The following is a 15,459-nucleotide window of genomic DNA, read 5'->3' on the forward strand; positions in this document are numbered from 1 at the left end:
TATCCATTTGGTATTGATTTCCCTGTTTCAAAGAATAAAAGTGGTAAATGAGATTGCAAAGCTCACATCTAGGGTTCTAGAAAAAATAACAGCCATTAGATGATGGCTGTTATTTTTTAAAGCCTGGTTCTGCTTGAAGAATCACTTTAACAGGAATGAAAGAAGCATGCTTTCCCACTAATTATGCAATCTGCCTGGTTATACTGGCGTAAGTATTCTATATAAAGACAGAATCTTTGGAAAAAAGAAAAGAGACCAATGTTTTGTGCAACCTATGGCTTTTAGTTTTATTATAAACACACGAAGTACATGAAAAATATCAAATTATTTCTTTTTAACTCTGTCTGCTTATTATTTCCAGATGCTTTAAATAGGATAGAAAAAGCAAAGCAACAAAACAAATTCCATCCACTACACTGAAGGTTGACATTTCAGTGTTTCACTTCTAAAGAGTCAATAGTAAAGTCATAACTATAAAAAGAAGGAAAACAATTATCACTTAAGTGCTTCCGTGGTTCCTGAATTATTTTTCCACAAAGAAATGGTAAATATGAGCCATATATTACTGCAGAGAAGAGTTACTTTTTTCTTTTCATGAACTTTTTCGCTTCTTTCAAAAGCCCTTCCACATCTTCCTTTTCTAGGTCTTCCTGTCCTGGTTCCCAGTCGGAATCTTCATCTGTTGGCTCATATTCTTCTCCCTCATCATCTGTAACGCTGTCATGCAGGTTGTACTCACTGGGTTGGCCAACACTGTCATCTTCATCTGAAATGTTTCTCACTGAAAAACAGTTTAGTACATGACACAACAATTGCCACTCAACCTGGGATTAGAAACATCTAACTGTAAAATATCCTTTTCTGCCAAGAAGAATTAATTTTACTTAATACAAAGCTAACTACTACAAATTTCTAGAAAGGGGGCTAAAGCTCTCATTTGTTATAATTCTAACTTTTTTTTAACATTTGCTTAATTCTAACTTTTCCTACCATGAGGCTCCCAAGACTAAAATGTCCTCTGAGATTCATAATGGTTCCTTAATAATATCATAATCATATTCATGCTACCCTACCTTCCACTGTGGTAGAATGTATTTTTGTCCCAGTTATTCACTGTCGCTCCCTGTGATGTGATTCTATTTACCCACCCCCACTGACATCAGACTTGGCCAAAGAAAAGTGAGTGGAAGTAACAGCTTCCATGGAGAAGCTTTAAGGGCCTTTCTGTGGTTCTGCTATTGCCATTTCCCCTCTGCTAGGAGAACAGTGTGTCCCAGATAGAGGTTGATCCTTCAGTCTGGAGTTAGGATGAGAACACACATGAGACAGAGCCACAGCCAACATGCAGCTACATGCATGTAACATGAAGGAGAAATACACCTATTTATCGTTGTAAGGCACTAAAATTTGAGGACCGTTTGTTTTCGCTGCAAACCTAGCACAATCTGATTGACACACCAGGGTTGTGACCAAATGAGGAAATATAAGCTTCCAAACTTTGGAAAATTTAGCTCATGCTTCAATAAGACTAGGATTACTATGGTAACAGCCATTAGACTTTACAGATTTCTAAATAACATTATAATAGTAGAATTACAATTCTAGAATTCTTCTGTCTCAAAGATCCTTTGACCTCAAATGACCTCAAAGATCCTTTCCAACTCCGAAGTTCTAATTTTAAGGACAAAACAGGAATTTTCATTTTCTCTACAGGAATATGAAATGCAGAGACAGGCTGACAGCTTGACTACTTGAAAGCAGCACAAGAGAACTAAGCTGTCACTTTTTTAAAAAAACTGATGGGTAACACTGTTCTACCATAATAATGAAAAATAACAACCTCTAGAAAAAGTAACAAACTCTTTAACGTATTTGAAACAACATGCTATTAACTATTTGGTATTAGGATATGGTAATTTCTGACTTTTCTATTTATGCAGAGGAATTTATAATAACAGAATGACAACTCTGAAGTTTGTATCCAATATTTCCTGTACAATTTAAAATTTCACCATCAAAGTCTTATCCCAAGAACCAAGTCTGCAGAGCTACTGAAGAGTATACTGTGTCACATACATGCTGGAAGATTTTTACATGGAGAAAAAAATCTTTCCAAATTGCTGATTTTCTCCAAATAGTTTTCTGGTAATAGGCAATAATAAGACAGATGTCTCATTACAGCTTTAACATCAATAATTCTTCAGGTTTTATTTTCCTTTCTTTTCCAGTATATCTTAGGATTAGTTAGGATATTAATTTTCATTTAAGTGGAAAAATACTTTAGCCCAGCATCTCTAAAGATGAAAGCTTACTACATACTATAAGAATAAACATTTTTAAATGCCTCATTTTACTACTAAAGACCAAGCTACTAGTTGGGTATTCATATTTTTAACTTTGGGAAAGCAGTTTGTGCAGGTCTGATCCACTTTATTATACATTAAGTTTATTTCTTTTTTAAAACACCATTGCATTAGCCTTTTATATGTTCCAAAATCTCTCAGGTTTCCTCACAGTAAGCAGCAGTTTACAGAATCTCATTTAAGTTTCACCAACCTTCCTTAATAGCTTTCTTTCTAGATCTTTTAATTTCTACTTCTGAAAAGAAAAAAGTCTACATAAGCACATGTGTGCATACAACTGCAGAACTAGAGAAATAGGAAAATAGCTATCAGTAGGACATTCTAAATTTTGAGTCATGAATGGTACTGATCACCTAGAATCATGACTATCACATAATAATCAAAGCCAGAAAGAATGACTCCAATAATCAGGTAATAAAATGCTAACAACAATTTCTTTCAAATGCTGTCAACAAGCAAGGTAGCTAAGAAAGTTTAAAATAAAATTTTCCTGGCATTGATCACTCTTGTATTCAATATGTTGTGCTAAAACTGCAGCACTATGAAAAAGTGTGGAAAGTTAGTGAAATTTTAAACCAATTAGTTATACAAGAAGCTTAACAGATGATAGCAGTCAAACCTACAAAAATTGGAATACACTGCATAAACTGTTACATGTATGGAAGAACTTTACAAACTGAAGTGTTTTAGGAGTGCTACAAATCAGAAATTAAATAAGGATTTCATGTAGTTATTCTGTATTATAAAATTCTATAGTATTTGGTATATAGTATATGGGTCTATATTAACTTTTACTGTTTTATTATGTATTTATGATACCCCCACCTCAAATTTAACATGTGTTAAAAAAAAACAACCCACAAACTACCTAGTTCTTCCTCCTGATCTCTATTATCATCTCCAGCCTCCTGATAATCTGTACTTTAATTTTCAGTCGTTCCTATTTCCTTTACCTCACCCCACCCCCCACACCACAACCAATCAGTTGGCAAATCCTATTGACTCTTAGTTCAAAATCTCACTTGTATCCAATCCTATCTTCCTACTCTCATGGTAGCCTAGTTCTGGTCCTTTATTCAACTACCTAACTAATCTCCAGAAGGCTTCCCCTGCTCTAATTCAGACTGCTCATCATCAGGGGTAAAATACTGGCTCACCATTGTTTGTCAGTGCACAATACCTCTTTGGTCTAGCTTTCAAGAGCTTCTATAATCTGACTTCAATACACCCCTTTAGTATCATTCACAGTAACTAGAGAGACTCTCCCTGTCAATTAAACTGATCTACCTTCTAACTCCAAACACAACTTTCCATTTTCTACTCAATGTCCTTGACTCATCTATTATTCACTTTGTCTGGGATGTCCTATACCCACCCACGCAAAGTTAAGAAACAAAGATAATTGAAATCCTACCATCGTAAAGACCAACTTAAAATTCCCTTATCAAGTCCACCCTGATAAACCCTGGCAAAAAGTGCTCCACCCCTTTCCTCCAAGATTTTAGAGCATTTCACCCCAAGCATGTAGAGCCAGAGCTGGTTCTCATGTATCTCTGTAACTCTGCTCACTTGGAAGACACATAATAAATGAATAAATGAGTGAATGAGTGTTACATAAATTAGATTAAGATCTTGGGTAATGTTAAACTTTAAAGATTTGGGAAATAAGAAAAACAAGTATGTTAGCATTTTATTTTAGATATCTCTAAATTAAGAAATATGAGACCTCAACATTTAATATTTTAAATACCCCAGACACCTTAATTTATAGGATTTTAGAGTAGGAAGAGATATTCTGACTATATTGCCACATAACAACTCTTGAAAGTACATTAAATATACAAGGCTAAACTGTTACATTAAAATATCATACTTAAAAAAAAAACCACAACTGTCTTTCCAACAAAATAAACAGTTTTTTTTTAAGAAAAGTTAATTGTTCTAAAAATACGTTCTTCATTCAGAAGACACTTCAATGATAATTCAAAGAGATTTTTCAAAGAAAATTCAGATACTTTTAACTATGCCATATGATGCATATTGTCGGTTTTAGGAAAATGGTTCCTAGTTCTGTAAAGATATACAAATGTGTCAAATGCTCTTTCATGGGGCAGTGCTGAAATCTGTCAATAAAATAGAGTTTTAATCAAATATTATTATATTATTGTTCAAAGGAAAGTTAATTTAACAACCATAAAAGCTATAGCTTGAGATACAGCCCCAATAAAGAAAAGGATAACATATAAACTCCATACCACATTAGCTCAGATAAAGTGATTAAATCTGTATCCGCAGTATTAAAGCACTGAAGTGTGTTTCAATAAGAAACAGCAAATAGAATTCCCTTGTGGTGAAATTAATTATTTTTATCACTTGGTTACAAGTTGGCTGTGTTTATACATATACAAAGGCAAGTGAGCATAGCCCGGATAGTACATTTTATCCTCTCACTCTGTGGGCAGAAATACTGGATGATGAATTGGCCTCTGCATTATATAAATGATATGAAGAAGCCAGAATTTGTTAACGGGAAAAAATATTAGAGTTCAGAAGCAGGGGAAACAGAAGGTAAAACAGACTGATGTAAACAGGAATGACGGTCATTCGATAGTTGCATCTCTGGTGTCTATCTCCCCTTCTTCCCCAAAACTAGCTTCTACTGGGGATCTCTGTGGTTCTGAAGAAAGGGACTCTGAAGAAAGGGACTCTGCCTTGGTTCCAAGGGTGGAACAAACTAATCAGTGGTCACAGTGATTAATTCAAGAATAAGAATGTAACCTAAGCCAGTTTAAAAAAAGTTAATTTTATGATTTTTCCTAGGAATAGCAAGAGTCAAAGTTGTTCTCTCTCTCTCCTTACATATAAACATGGGGAGTTTACCATGTTAAATGGAGTTTAGCCAGTTGAATAAGGATGCATATAGTTCCTTGGTGGGGAGAGGAGCCAGTCTTAGGATAAAAATCACCCCTCTAAAGACAGGATGATGGAAGGAAATTGGGTGTTGGTGAATTATTGACATTATTAATGAGCCAAAGCAACAAATCTTGTCCAATCTAGCCTTGCTTCTGGACTTTTCAGTTATAGAAGCCAATATGATCTCTTTATCATTCAGGCCAGTTTGAGATTTTGTTTTAAGGTACCTGCAAACAAAAGAATCATAACAGATACCAAGGCAACTATATACTGTTGGACAATGATTGTAGAAAACATCTGCTATATAAAAACTCATCAGTTATTAAATCTAAGAAAATTATTAAAATCAGCAATTCAACAAATTCACAGGAGCAGAGATTTTAAAAATTCACAATAACTGGAAACTGTATCTAGGTTTAACAGGAGAATCCATTTGAAGGTTTCATTTGGAGTTTCCTGAAGGAAAATTACTTACCTGGAAATGTACTATGTCTATATTCTATCTTGTGCTGGGGATTCTTCCTTTAAAAAAAAAAAAAAAAAGGGAAAAAAAAGAAAGAAAGCAAATATAAGGTCTAGTTTGACAATCACTGAAAAGGAATAGGACTGTTCAAATTAAACTAGAGCACTCACTAACCTATGAATAAAATTATCAGTAAACCTCTTACTGAAAAGCATTTGCCTTGTTATTGTTGTTGCTGTTAACTAGAGTCACCATGCTGTACAAAGCATTTGCTTTTTAATTACATTTACTGAGTGCCTACTCCATGCCAGGCATACTTCTAGATGCAAAGACAGAGTGATGAACCAGATAAAGTGCTGCCCTCATGACTGACATTCTACAGAAAAGCAGTATGAGACAAATAAAATATAATACAATATACTGTATCTCTAAACTGTCAATGCCATATATCACATATATAAAGATATGAGGTAAATTAGTATATAAAGTATATAACACAAAATATCAAATTGTGTGTGTGTGTGTGTAATATCTAAAAGGATACTTCTAAGGCTCTTCTAGAATCCAAAGACAAAAGCATGTAAGTCATGTCTCTCCAAAGAATACCAATCAACTGTTATGAGAAAACAAGAAAGTCAGTTTGCATCGAGAAATTTATAACATATCCCAAAGTCAAACAGAAACTACTGTTTGAATATCTACTTTTGATTATATACATTGATGATCGCTTCTATCATTTCATTAAACAAATGTTTGGGTACACTGTGTATACAACACATTCTCCACAAAGTACAAAACTACCCAGGCAGCAGAACCCCAAAGCGGCAACTGGTTTATCATGATCCACTTGGTGGGTACCTTTCTCTTAGGGGACTGACAAAGGAGAGCCGGGGAGCGCTGACAGTAGACATGTGCTGAGGTATACAGTTCACATGAAGCTGTTGTGAGGATTCAGGAGTAATACACAATAAGTCCTCAGTTTAAGGGCGTAGTAGGCGGTAAGTAATTAATCTTAGCCATTGATTCATTCATCAGTGGTCCAAGTAATAGGCATGGGCCACTTATTACATGCCAGGCTCTGTGTCAGGTGTCAGCAACGTTTCTTATTGCTAATATCTCTTCTTTTGGGGTAACTTCTCCTACGATATGAGCATTAAACACAGTACGAGAGTGCAACCACACAATTAACTGGGGTCATAACTCAATAGTTTTGAAAAGTGGAAAAAAGATTCACCAAAAGATTGTGTGTTTGGGGTAATTAACCCAAATCTGACCTTTTGATGGAAAAGAAACTTCAAAGTTGAAAGAAATAAACTGGATAACTTAAACGTGATGAAGGGAGCTGCAAATGAACAAAGCTGCCATAATGCTTCGTGGGAAGATCTTTCCTTACTGAACATGCTGGCACAGGTCATTAACTTGTTTAATTCAGTCTTTATTAAAGTACAATTAATGTTGGACATCAGGGGAGGTAGAACAGAAAAATGGGGGACATTAATACCAAAGGTATTTTCATCAATAATCTGGATAAAATTGCTGATCCTTTGAGATTGTTTTTGGTAACCTTTTTAAAATCTTTTTTTTTTTATTGTGGTAAAATATACTAGTAACTTTTTATTTTGAAAAAATGTCAAACTACTGAAAAGTGGCAAGATTAGTACACAGAAATTCCATATATCTTCATCAAGATTCTTCAAGTGTTAACATTCTACACAGATGCCTCATTATTATTATTATCTATCTACAGTCATTTGAGATTTAAAGGCTTTTTTCTCCTTCCTTTTAATACATGTTTGCTTCAGGTCCCTAGAAGTCCTAACCTTTTCCTGTTTTGCCCTTAACAGAGCAGGATTATTGAAAAGTTCATTATGGTCTTAATTGTTTGCTACTGGAGCCTCCTTCAAAAGCTGCTTTAGAAACTCTCAAGTAACTAAATGTCAGACTTTAAAAACAAGTATAGAAATGAAACCAAGTGAGTTAATGGAGACAAGTACAGTTTGTGTACCAAATACCAGTTAAAAGACTGTGGACATCCACTGTCAGGCTAGCAAGACTGAAAGGAAGAGTAACTTTTTTAAAAGGCCAAATGAAGACACAGTATCAGGATTGACATATATATATATTAATATGTATAAAATAGATAACCATTGAGAACATGCTGTATAGCACAGGGAACTCTACTTCACTGTACAGTAGAAACTAACACAACATTGTAAAACAACTATACCCCAATTTAAAAAAAAAAGAAACCACGGTGGGGATGGAGGTAATGGTTCAACCCCAAAGTTGCAGAAGGTAAGGTTCCCCATCATCTTGGAACACATACACAGTTGCACTCACATACTCCATTTACATTATCTAACCTCACACACTACCTAGGAAAAGGCAAGCCATTTAAGAATAAACGAATACGGAAAAAAGTTTACCCTGGTATATTGCAAAAAGAGCAGAAATATGTGTTATGAAATTCTGTGCTCAGAAAATTTCAGCTCCATGTGCAGATTCTCATCTGCCTTAGAGGGGAAAAAGCTGTTTCTCTGAGGTTCTGCTAATAGTTTCCATCCTTTCCTAGGAGAACTTGCTATTTTCATTAAAAGGCAGGTGTTAAGACTGCAATGTAGACCAGAAGAAACTAGCTGAGTTGGTACTTTTCCACATTTAACTTAGAGATCAAACTTCCCATTTAAAACAAAAGTATTAATTAATTAATATCAATAGAGATTCTGCTAGTTAATTCATTGAAAATGAAGAAAAAATATCCTCTGGGACAGGTTCAAAAGTTTCCTGTTTTGGGGTATTTTCAAAAATACTTTATTCTTTCTTGATGCTATAACTCACAGAATAGATAGACTTCAATATGAAAATGAGCCAAAGCAGAAACAAAAATGTATCATCACATTTATGTGCAAAAGCACATACTCAAAAACAAATTTTAGGCATGTTTTCTTTACATAGCAATTTAAATGTAAAGAAGTTAAGTATTCTGAATGTTAAATTATCCTCTCCTTCAAGGTCCCTCCACCTTTATTTGCAGCCCAATCCTTCATTTCTACATTGGGAAAAAAGTTTTTGATTTTTTGCCATTGATAGGCACTTGCTCACAGCCTTTTTTTTTTTTAACATCTTTATTGGAGTATAATTGCTTTACAATGGTGTGTTAGTTTCTGCTTTATAACAAAGTGAATCAGTTATACATATACAAATATCCCCATATCTCTTCCCTCTCGCTTCTCCCTCCCTCTCACTCTCCCTATCCCACCCCTCTAGGTGGTCACAAAGCACCGAGCTGATCTCCCTGTGCTATGCGGCTGCTTCCCACTAGCTATCTTTTACATTTGGTAGTGTATATATGTCCATGCCACTCTCTCACTTTGTCCCAGCCAGGTTACCCTTCCCCCTCCCCGTGTCCTCAAGTCCATTCTCTAGTAGGTCTGTGTCTTTATTCCCATCTTGCCCCTAGGTTCTTCATGGCCTTTTTTTTTTAGATTCCATATATATGTGTTAACATACGGTATTTGTTTTTCTCTTTCTGACTTACTTCACTCTGCATGACAGACTCTAGGTCCATCCACCTCTCTACAAATAACTCAATTCCGTTTCTTTTTATGGCTGAGTAATATTCCATTGTATATATGTGCCACATCTTCTTTATCCATTCATCTGTTGATGGACACTTAGGTTGCTTCCATGTCCTGGCTATTGTAAATAGAGCTGCAATGAACATTGTGGTGCATGACTCTTTTTGAATTATGGTTTTCTCAGGGTATATGCCCAGTAGTGGGACTGCTGGGTCGTATAGTAGTTCTATTTTTAGTTTTTTAAGGAATCTCCATACTGCTCACAGCCTTTTTGCCAAGAATATTCTTCTAACTCTACACTGCTTGTCTAAGTACCTTGCGCAGGAAAACAACTCTGATAATTACTGGGAAATATCTCCAGAACATCTTGTCCATATCCACCATTTGGTACTTATCACGTAATTTCTTATACTGTCATCTAAATTTTCAACACAAATGTTTGTGTGTGTGTGTGTGTGTGTGTGTGTGTGTGTGTGTGTGTGTGTATTATCTCATCATCTGTCAAATGAGCTGCTGGAGGTCATGGGTTTTTCTTACATTTTTAAATATCTTTTATAGCACTTACAAGAGTACCTTTTACAAGGTGGCATTCAACTATATTTTTCATAAATTATCTACCTACTACAATATAATCAACTCTTTTCCTTCAAAAAGAGGGTTTTTTTAAATTGAGCTTTACATGAGTTTCCAAAATGATGAAATATTTTCTATTTTCCTATTTAAGAGGAAAAAAGACCCTTGTTTTTGCTACCTATACTATTATTTCTTAAGAAAATGATTGTTGAAAAGAGCTTGAAAGAATCATTTGTGGGACTTCCTTGGTGGCGCAGTGGTTAAGAATCCACCTGCCAATGCAAGGGACACGGGTTCGATCCCTGGTCCGGGAAGATCCCACATGCCGCAGAGCAACTAGACCCGTGTACTACAACTACCGAGCCAGCGCTCTAGAGCCCACATGCCACAACTATTGAGCCTTCGCTCTAGAGCCCGTGCTCCACAACAAGAGAAGCTGCCACAATGAGAAGCCCGCGCACCACAATGAAGAGTAGTAGGCCCCGTTCCCCACAACTAGAGAAAGCCCGTGCACAGCAAAGAAGACCCAACGGAGCCAAATAAATAAAATTAAATTAAATTAAATAAAAATGCCAATCTTTAAAAAAAAAAAGACATTTGCAATAAAATTTTCATTGGCTGGTACAAAACACGATTTCTAATAACTTCTAGACTGATGAGTTTTCTTACATTAATGTTCTTTTTTTTTTTTTTTTTGGAAATTGTAATCCATGGATCGTGATGTTTTCAGAAATCTATCCTTTGAAAGGCAGTTTTTCTGTTGGATATAAGCCAAAGAATGCCTATTCTCATTAGGCTGAAAAGAATGTCTATGTGCTGAAATTGCTCTGCATTCACACCTACAAAGTTAATAATCAAAGTGCTCACGGAAGCTTTTTACACAAACCTAGGACTGAAATATGTTAGAATTTCCTGCCATTAACAATTCATATTACTTCCCCAGGAAACAATGAAAATCCGACAACCATATTAAGCAGACACCACTGCAATCAGGTTCCTGAGATACTGACTGCTCAGCATCATAGGACACTTAGCTCTAGTCAATCAATCACTCCAGTTAACAGGAACACAGAGTGTGTCCTTCACAAGCGCTTAAGAGGCAGATGCCACTGTGACTTGGACCAGTTCTCATCTGGCTTGTTAAACTTTAGATCACCAGCATTATGTTGTGGAAGGGGTTCAGGTTTCGAGATCAGAAGAACCGAGTCTGAATTCAAACTACAGTTTACTGGTTATGTGATTCAGGGCAAGTCCTGTGACCAAGTCTCCACTTCCTCATCTGTAAAGCAGGGAAAATACTGCCTACCTCACACAGGGTTGTTTGAAGCATTAAATGAAGTGACGTGCATAAACATTTGTAGGCCATTAAGCATTTTACAGGTGTCAACTATTTTTATAGAAACATAAATCAATTTTACTTTAAGATAGCCAACAGGGCTTCCCTGGTGGCGCAGTGGTTGAGAATCTGCCTGCTGATGCAGGGGACACGGGTTCGAGCCCTGGTCTGGGAAGATCCCACATGCTGCGGAGCAACTAGGCCCGTGAGCCACAACTACTGAGCCTGCACGTCTGGAACTTGTGCTCTGCAACAACAGAGGCCGCGACAGTGAGAGGCCTGCGCACCGCAATGGAGAGCGGTCCCCGCTCGCTGCAACTAGAGAAAGCCCGCGTGTAGAAACGAAGACCCAACACAGCCATAAATAAATTTAAAAAAAAAAAAAAGATAGCCAACAATGTCTAAAAATTCTATATGCCAGTAAAAGTAATTGCCAACTAATACTAGAAAGCTGAATCTTTCCTTCAATAATACATATAATTATTATTGTTGAATATTTCCCCAATTGCATTTCACATATTTATAGAATATTTTATAACATTTGCCCATGCATATCCTATTTTTAAAAATAAGTTATTAATAATAAAGCAGAAAGTGTTTTTCATATAACCCTGGGTTAAGGCTAAGTGGCAATACTGTACAGCTCTTTGGGGACATATGAACATCTGAAATAACTTTCAAGGACAATGCAAAATTCCACCCAGGACTTTTTCCTAATAATGAATGGAAATACTTAGAATTCATTCATAAAAGATTTACATCAACCTTTTCCACAAATAGCATTTTCTGTAACTCAGCAGGCCTCAAAATCCTGTTTTTGGACTTTTTTTAAATCTTTGGGTTCTAAAGATAGACGTATACACCCATAACTACACCAGGTTTTTATGAGCTGTTATATTTTAAAATATACATTTTCGAAAGCATTTCTGGTGTTAATGATATAGACACATGAATAACAAATACATATCTGAAGGAAGAACACTCAGTAAGAGAAAATAAAAAATGTCTTCAAATTTGCCATGGCCGTAGGGTATTTGGAAAAACAAAGATTTGTATAGCTCAAGGAGAATGAGGGAGAAGGAAAAGAAGTCCTGAATGAATTCAGAGAAGAACTTGTAAGCCATGGAAAAGAGTTTTGTGGGAGGCTATCGGATGATTCTGAGTAAGAAATCAACATGATATGACTTATTTTTAGAGAACTGCTCTGGCTGCTGTGTGGAAAATGAACTATTAAGGGGCAAGAAAAGAAACAAGGATATCAGTTAAGAAGCTACTGCGGTACACCAGGTCAGAGATGACGGTGGTTATGACTAAGACGACTGAAGTAGAGGAAGTAGGAAATGGTCAGGTTCTTAATGTATTTAAAGGTTGGAATGGCAAGAACTGCTGATGGATTGAATGCGTGATGTGAAGAAAAGAGAAGAATCAAGGGCATGTCTTGGTTTGGGGCCTAAACACTATGTGAATGGTGAAGTCATTTACAAAGGTGGAGAACACTTGGGAAAGAGTTGTTTTCATGACCAAAATCAAGAGGTCTGTTTCTGATATAAGTTTGACCTATTTTACAACCAAGTGCAGGCATTTAAACATTTGAGTCTGAAGCCATTACCCTGAATTAGCTCACCTAGGGAATAAACAGAACAGAGAAGGGAAAGGATCAAAGAACTGAACCCTGAGGCTCAGCAATAATTACAGGTGGGAAAAAGGAGACAGCAAAGGCGGCTAAGGAAGAGTAGCCATGAATGTAACTGATCTGACTTTATGAATATGACTATATTTCTCTCTGTTCTAGATTTCCCCACTATTGAATGGAGGCCCCCAGAGCACAAATGATCCAACCTTCTTGTTTTCATGAGGAACTGAAGCCTAGGAAAATCAAACGACATTGAAAGTTTTGCTACAGAACTGGCATAACCATAACTAGAACCTAAGTCTGCTGATTTCAAAACCCATTCTCTCTCCATCATAAAGAGCTACCTAAAGATTAACTAGGCAGTAACAAGAACAGAATAATTTTTATTTTTGTTTACTTCCAAAAATTTGATAACTTAATACCAAACCTACCACTCAAAATTTTAAAATGAACCTAAAGTACTGTTTTACAACAACTTCTATAAAACTGACTAGTATATCAGATGCTCAACATTCACTCAATGAATAAATGATCATACTATATGCTTTTCATTCCAAAATAATTTATCTTGCACTTCTGAAATTCAACACTTATTTTAAAACCTAAAGCAAAAACATGAATCCTATGTTTTCAAATATCTAAGTCTCAAATTTAGGAGAAAAAGGAAAATTAACAAATATGGTCTTTATCAAATACTGAAAGAGTAAGCCAGCATAAAATAAGAGAAAGTAGTCAATCTGCTAATTGAAAATCATTACAATTTACTATCTCTGCCAAGAGAGCTCTGAAAATTTGTATACATGTGCAATTAACACTAAATATAACAAAGAAAAACAAACATTAATATGAAAGGGAATGTATATTCAAATAAAGGAGAAAGAAAAACAAAACCACAGAAGACACTCCAGCACATTTTGTCAAGGCTATATGACACATTACATGTCAACTAGCAATGTTGTTACTGCTACTTCTTTTTTGTTGCTGTTACTGCTATTTCTAAATGAAGTTAAACAAAAATTTATAGCCAAGTCTCAGGTAAAACTGTGCAGCCAGTGATTAACATTTACTTTAAGATACTTTCTTCTAAGATTGTATTCTTACATATGATTAAAGAACCGTAAGCGTGGCAAGTGATGACAGGTTACTTCCTATATATGCAGATCCTATAAAAATGCGATCAACTTTGATTATTCTTAACTACAAATAAAATAATCGACAGCCTCACATGACTGATTCTGGGAATCTCAACTACGAGGCAATTAGAGTTTCCCTATTAAAACCTATTTATTTTGCCTCAAATAATATAATATGAATTTACACTAAACACACACATTCCTATTTTTTTAATTAAGCAGCTTCTAAAGATCAGTATCTTGTAGTTTAAGGTGTACATTTGCATACAGGATCTATTAAGATAATACTGCAATAACTTGGAACACTTTGAAAATAAAAGAGAAAATAGGAAAGGACTAGATCATAGCTATAAATCTGGATCAACAAATAAAAAAAGATAGTAATTTTAATATCAACGAATTATGCTTGTGGCAAAAACACTTATGTTTTTTCACACTATACAGATCATATTGCAGATTCACTACAATGAGAGCACTTACAGTTGATGACTGATACACTTCCTTATGTCATCCCTCATAGAAGGTATTATAATTAATATTTTTAAAAAATGGGGCATTGGCTTCTGGAAAACATGAAGGCAACAACACTTTCATTTGTATAATACATGCCTGCCTAAGGTTTTGTAAATCTAAGACAATATACGTGTTTGACTTGACATTTTTACACTAAGCTGGTTGAAGATGGATTCTGTTCATTTTAGTGTATATATATTTTAAGTTTAGTGCTTAATTTAACAAATAAGAACAGGAGTAATGCACTGAATAAAATCCTATTATGCACCAGAGGAGGTGGGTCAGAGGCAAGCACAGCAATCACTGGATTATCCTGGACATTAAGTATCTAATGTTCTAATTTAGACAAGTACCTTAAGCTAATCAAATGCATTAAACAGAACGAGTCTTCTGACAGGCTGCAGTGTATAGCGCAAAGGGAAGAAAACTGGTTAAATGAGTGAGATACTGAAAATGATAACAACTAGTTTTTTCAAATTATCATTTTTCAAGTTGATTTAACTTTGTTAGAGTTTTAAAAGTATAATGTCAGAGAAAATATTAATAATGCCTGTAGTTTTAGAAGAAATAAAATTTAATAATTAAAGATCCTTTTTTCAACATCAACCTCCTATATTATATGGGCTATGGGAATCTTTGTTTTACTATAGATTCAGATTCAGAACTTAAGTCTCTCAGACCTCCCAGGAACTCAGCAAATATTTCTTGGGAAAAATCAGCCTTGTGTTTGGGGTTCCTTTAGTTTCTAGACTGTTGTGACAACACCATGAGATCATGATAAGCTGTACTAGCTGATACAGTATAAGATTAAGATTATTTAATGTATTATACAACATTTGAGATCACCTAGATTTATCAAAATGAGAAATTGACTTGGACATGTTCAAGGGATTAGAAGGTAAGATTGGGAAGCAAACAAATTAAAAGCCAACCTAGTATTTCACTTGAGAGAAT

General features: G+C 35.3%; 1 protein-coding gene across 1 annotated transcript in view; it reads right to left on the reverse strand.

The window, feature by feature from the left end:
• Nucleotides 1-261: 261 nt before the first annotated feature.
• APLF (aprataxin and PNKP like factor) overlaps nucleotides 262-15,459 on the reverse strand; it is an 82,296-nt gene continuing 67,098 nt past the window's right edge. The window contains exons 9-10 of the mRNA XM_033400403.2: nucleotides 5,752-5,798; nucleotides 262-781 (exon numbers count right to left, since the gene is read on the reverse strand). Coding sequence (XP_033256294.2) covers nucleotides 579-781; nucleotides 5,752-5,798 — 250 coding nt within the window. The 3' untranslated portion in view covers nucleotides 262-578. The remainder of the gene's footprint in view (nucleotides 782-5,751; nucleotides 5,799-15,459) is intronic.

Source organism: Orcinus orca, chromosome 13 (genome assembly GCF_937001465.1).
Source record: "Orcinus orca chromosome 13, mOrcOrc1.1, whole genome shotgun sequence".
Classification (NCBI taxonomy): domain Eukaryota; kingdom Metazoa; phylum Chordata; class Mammalia; order Artiodactyla; family Delphinidae; genus Orcinus; species Orcinus orca.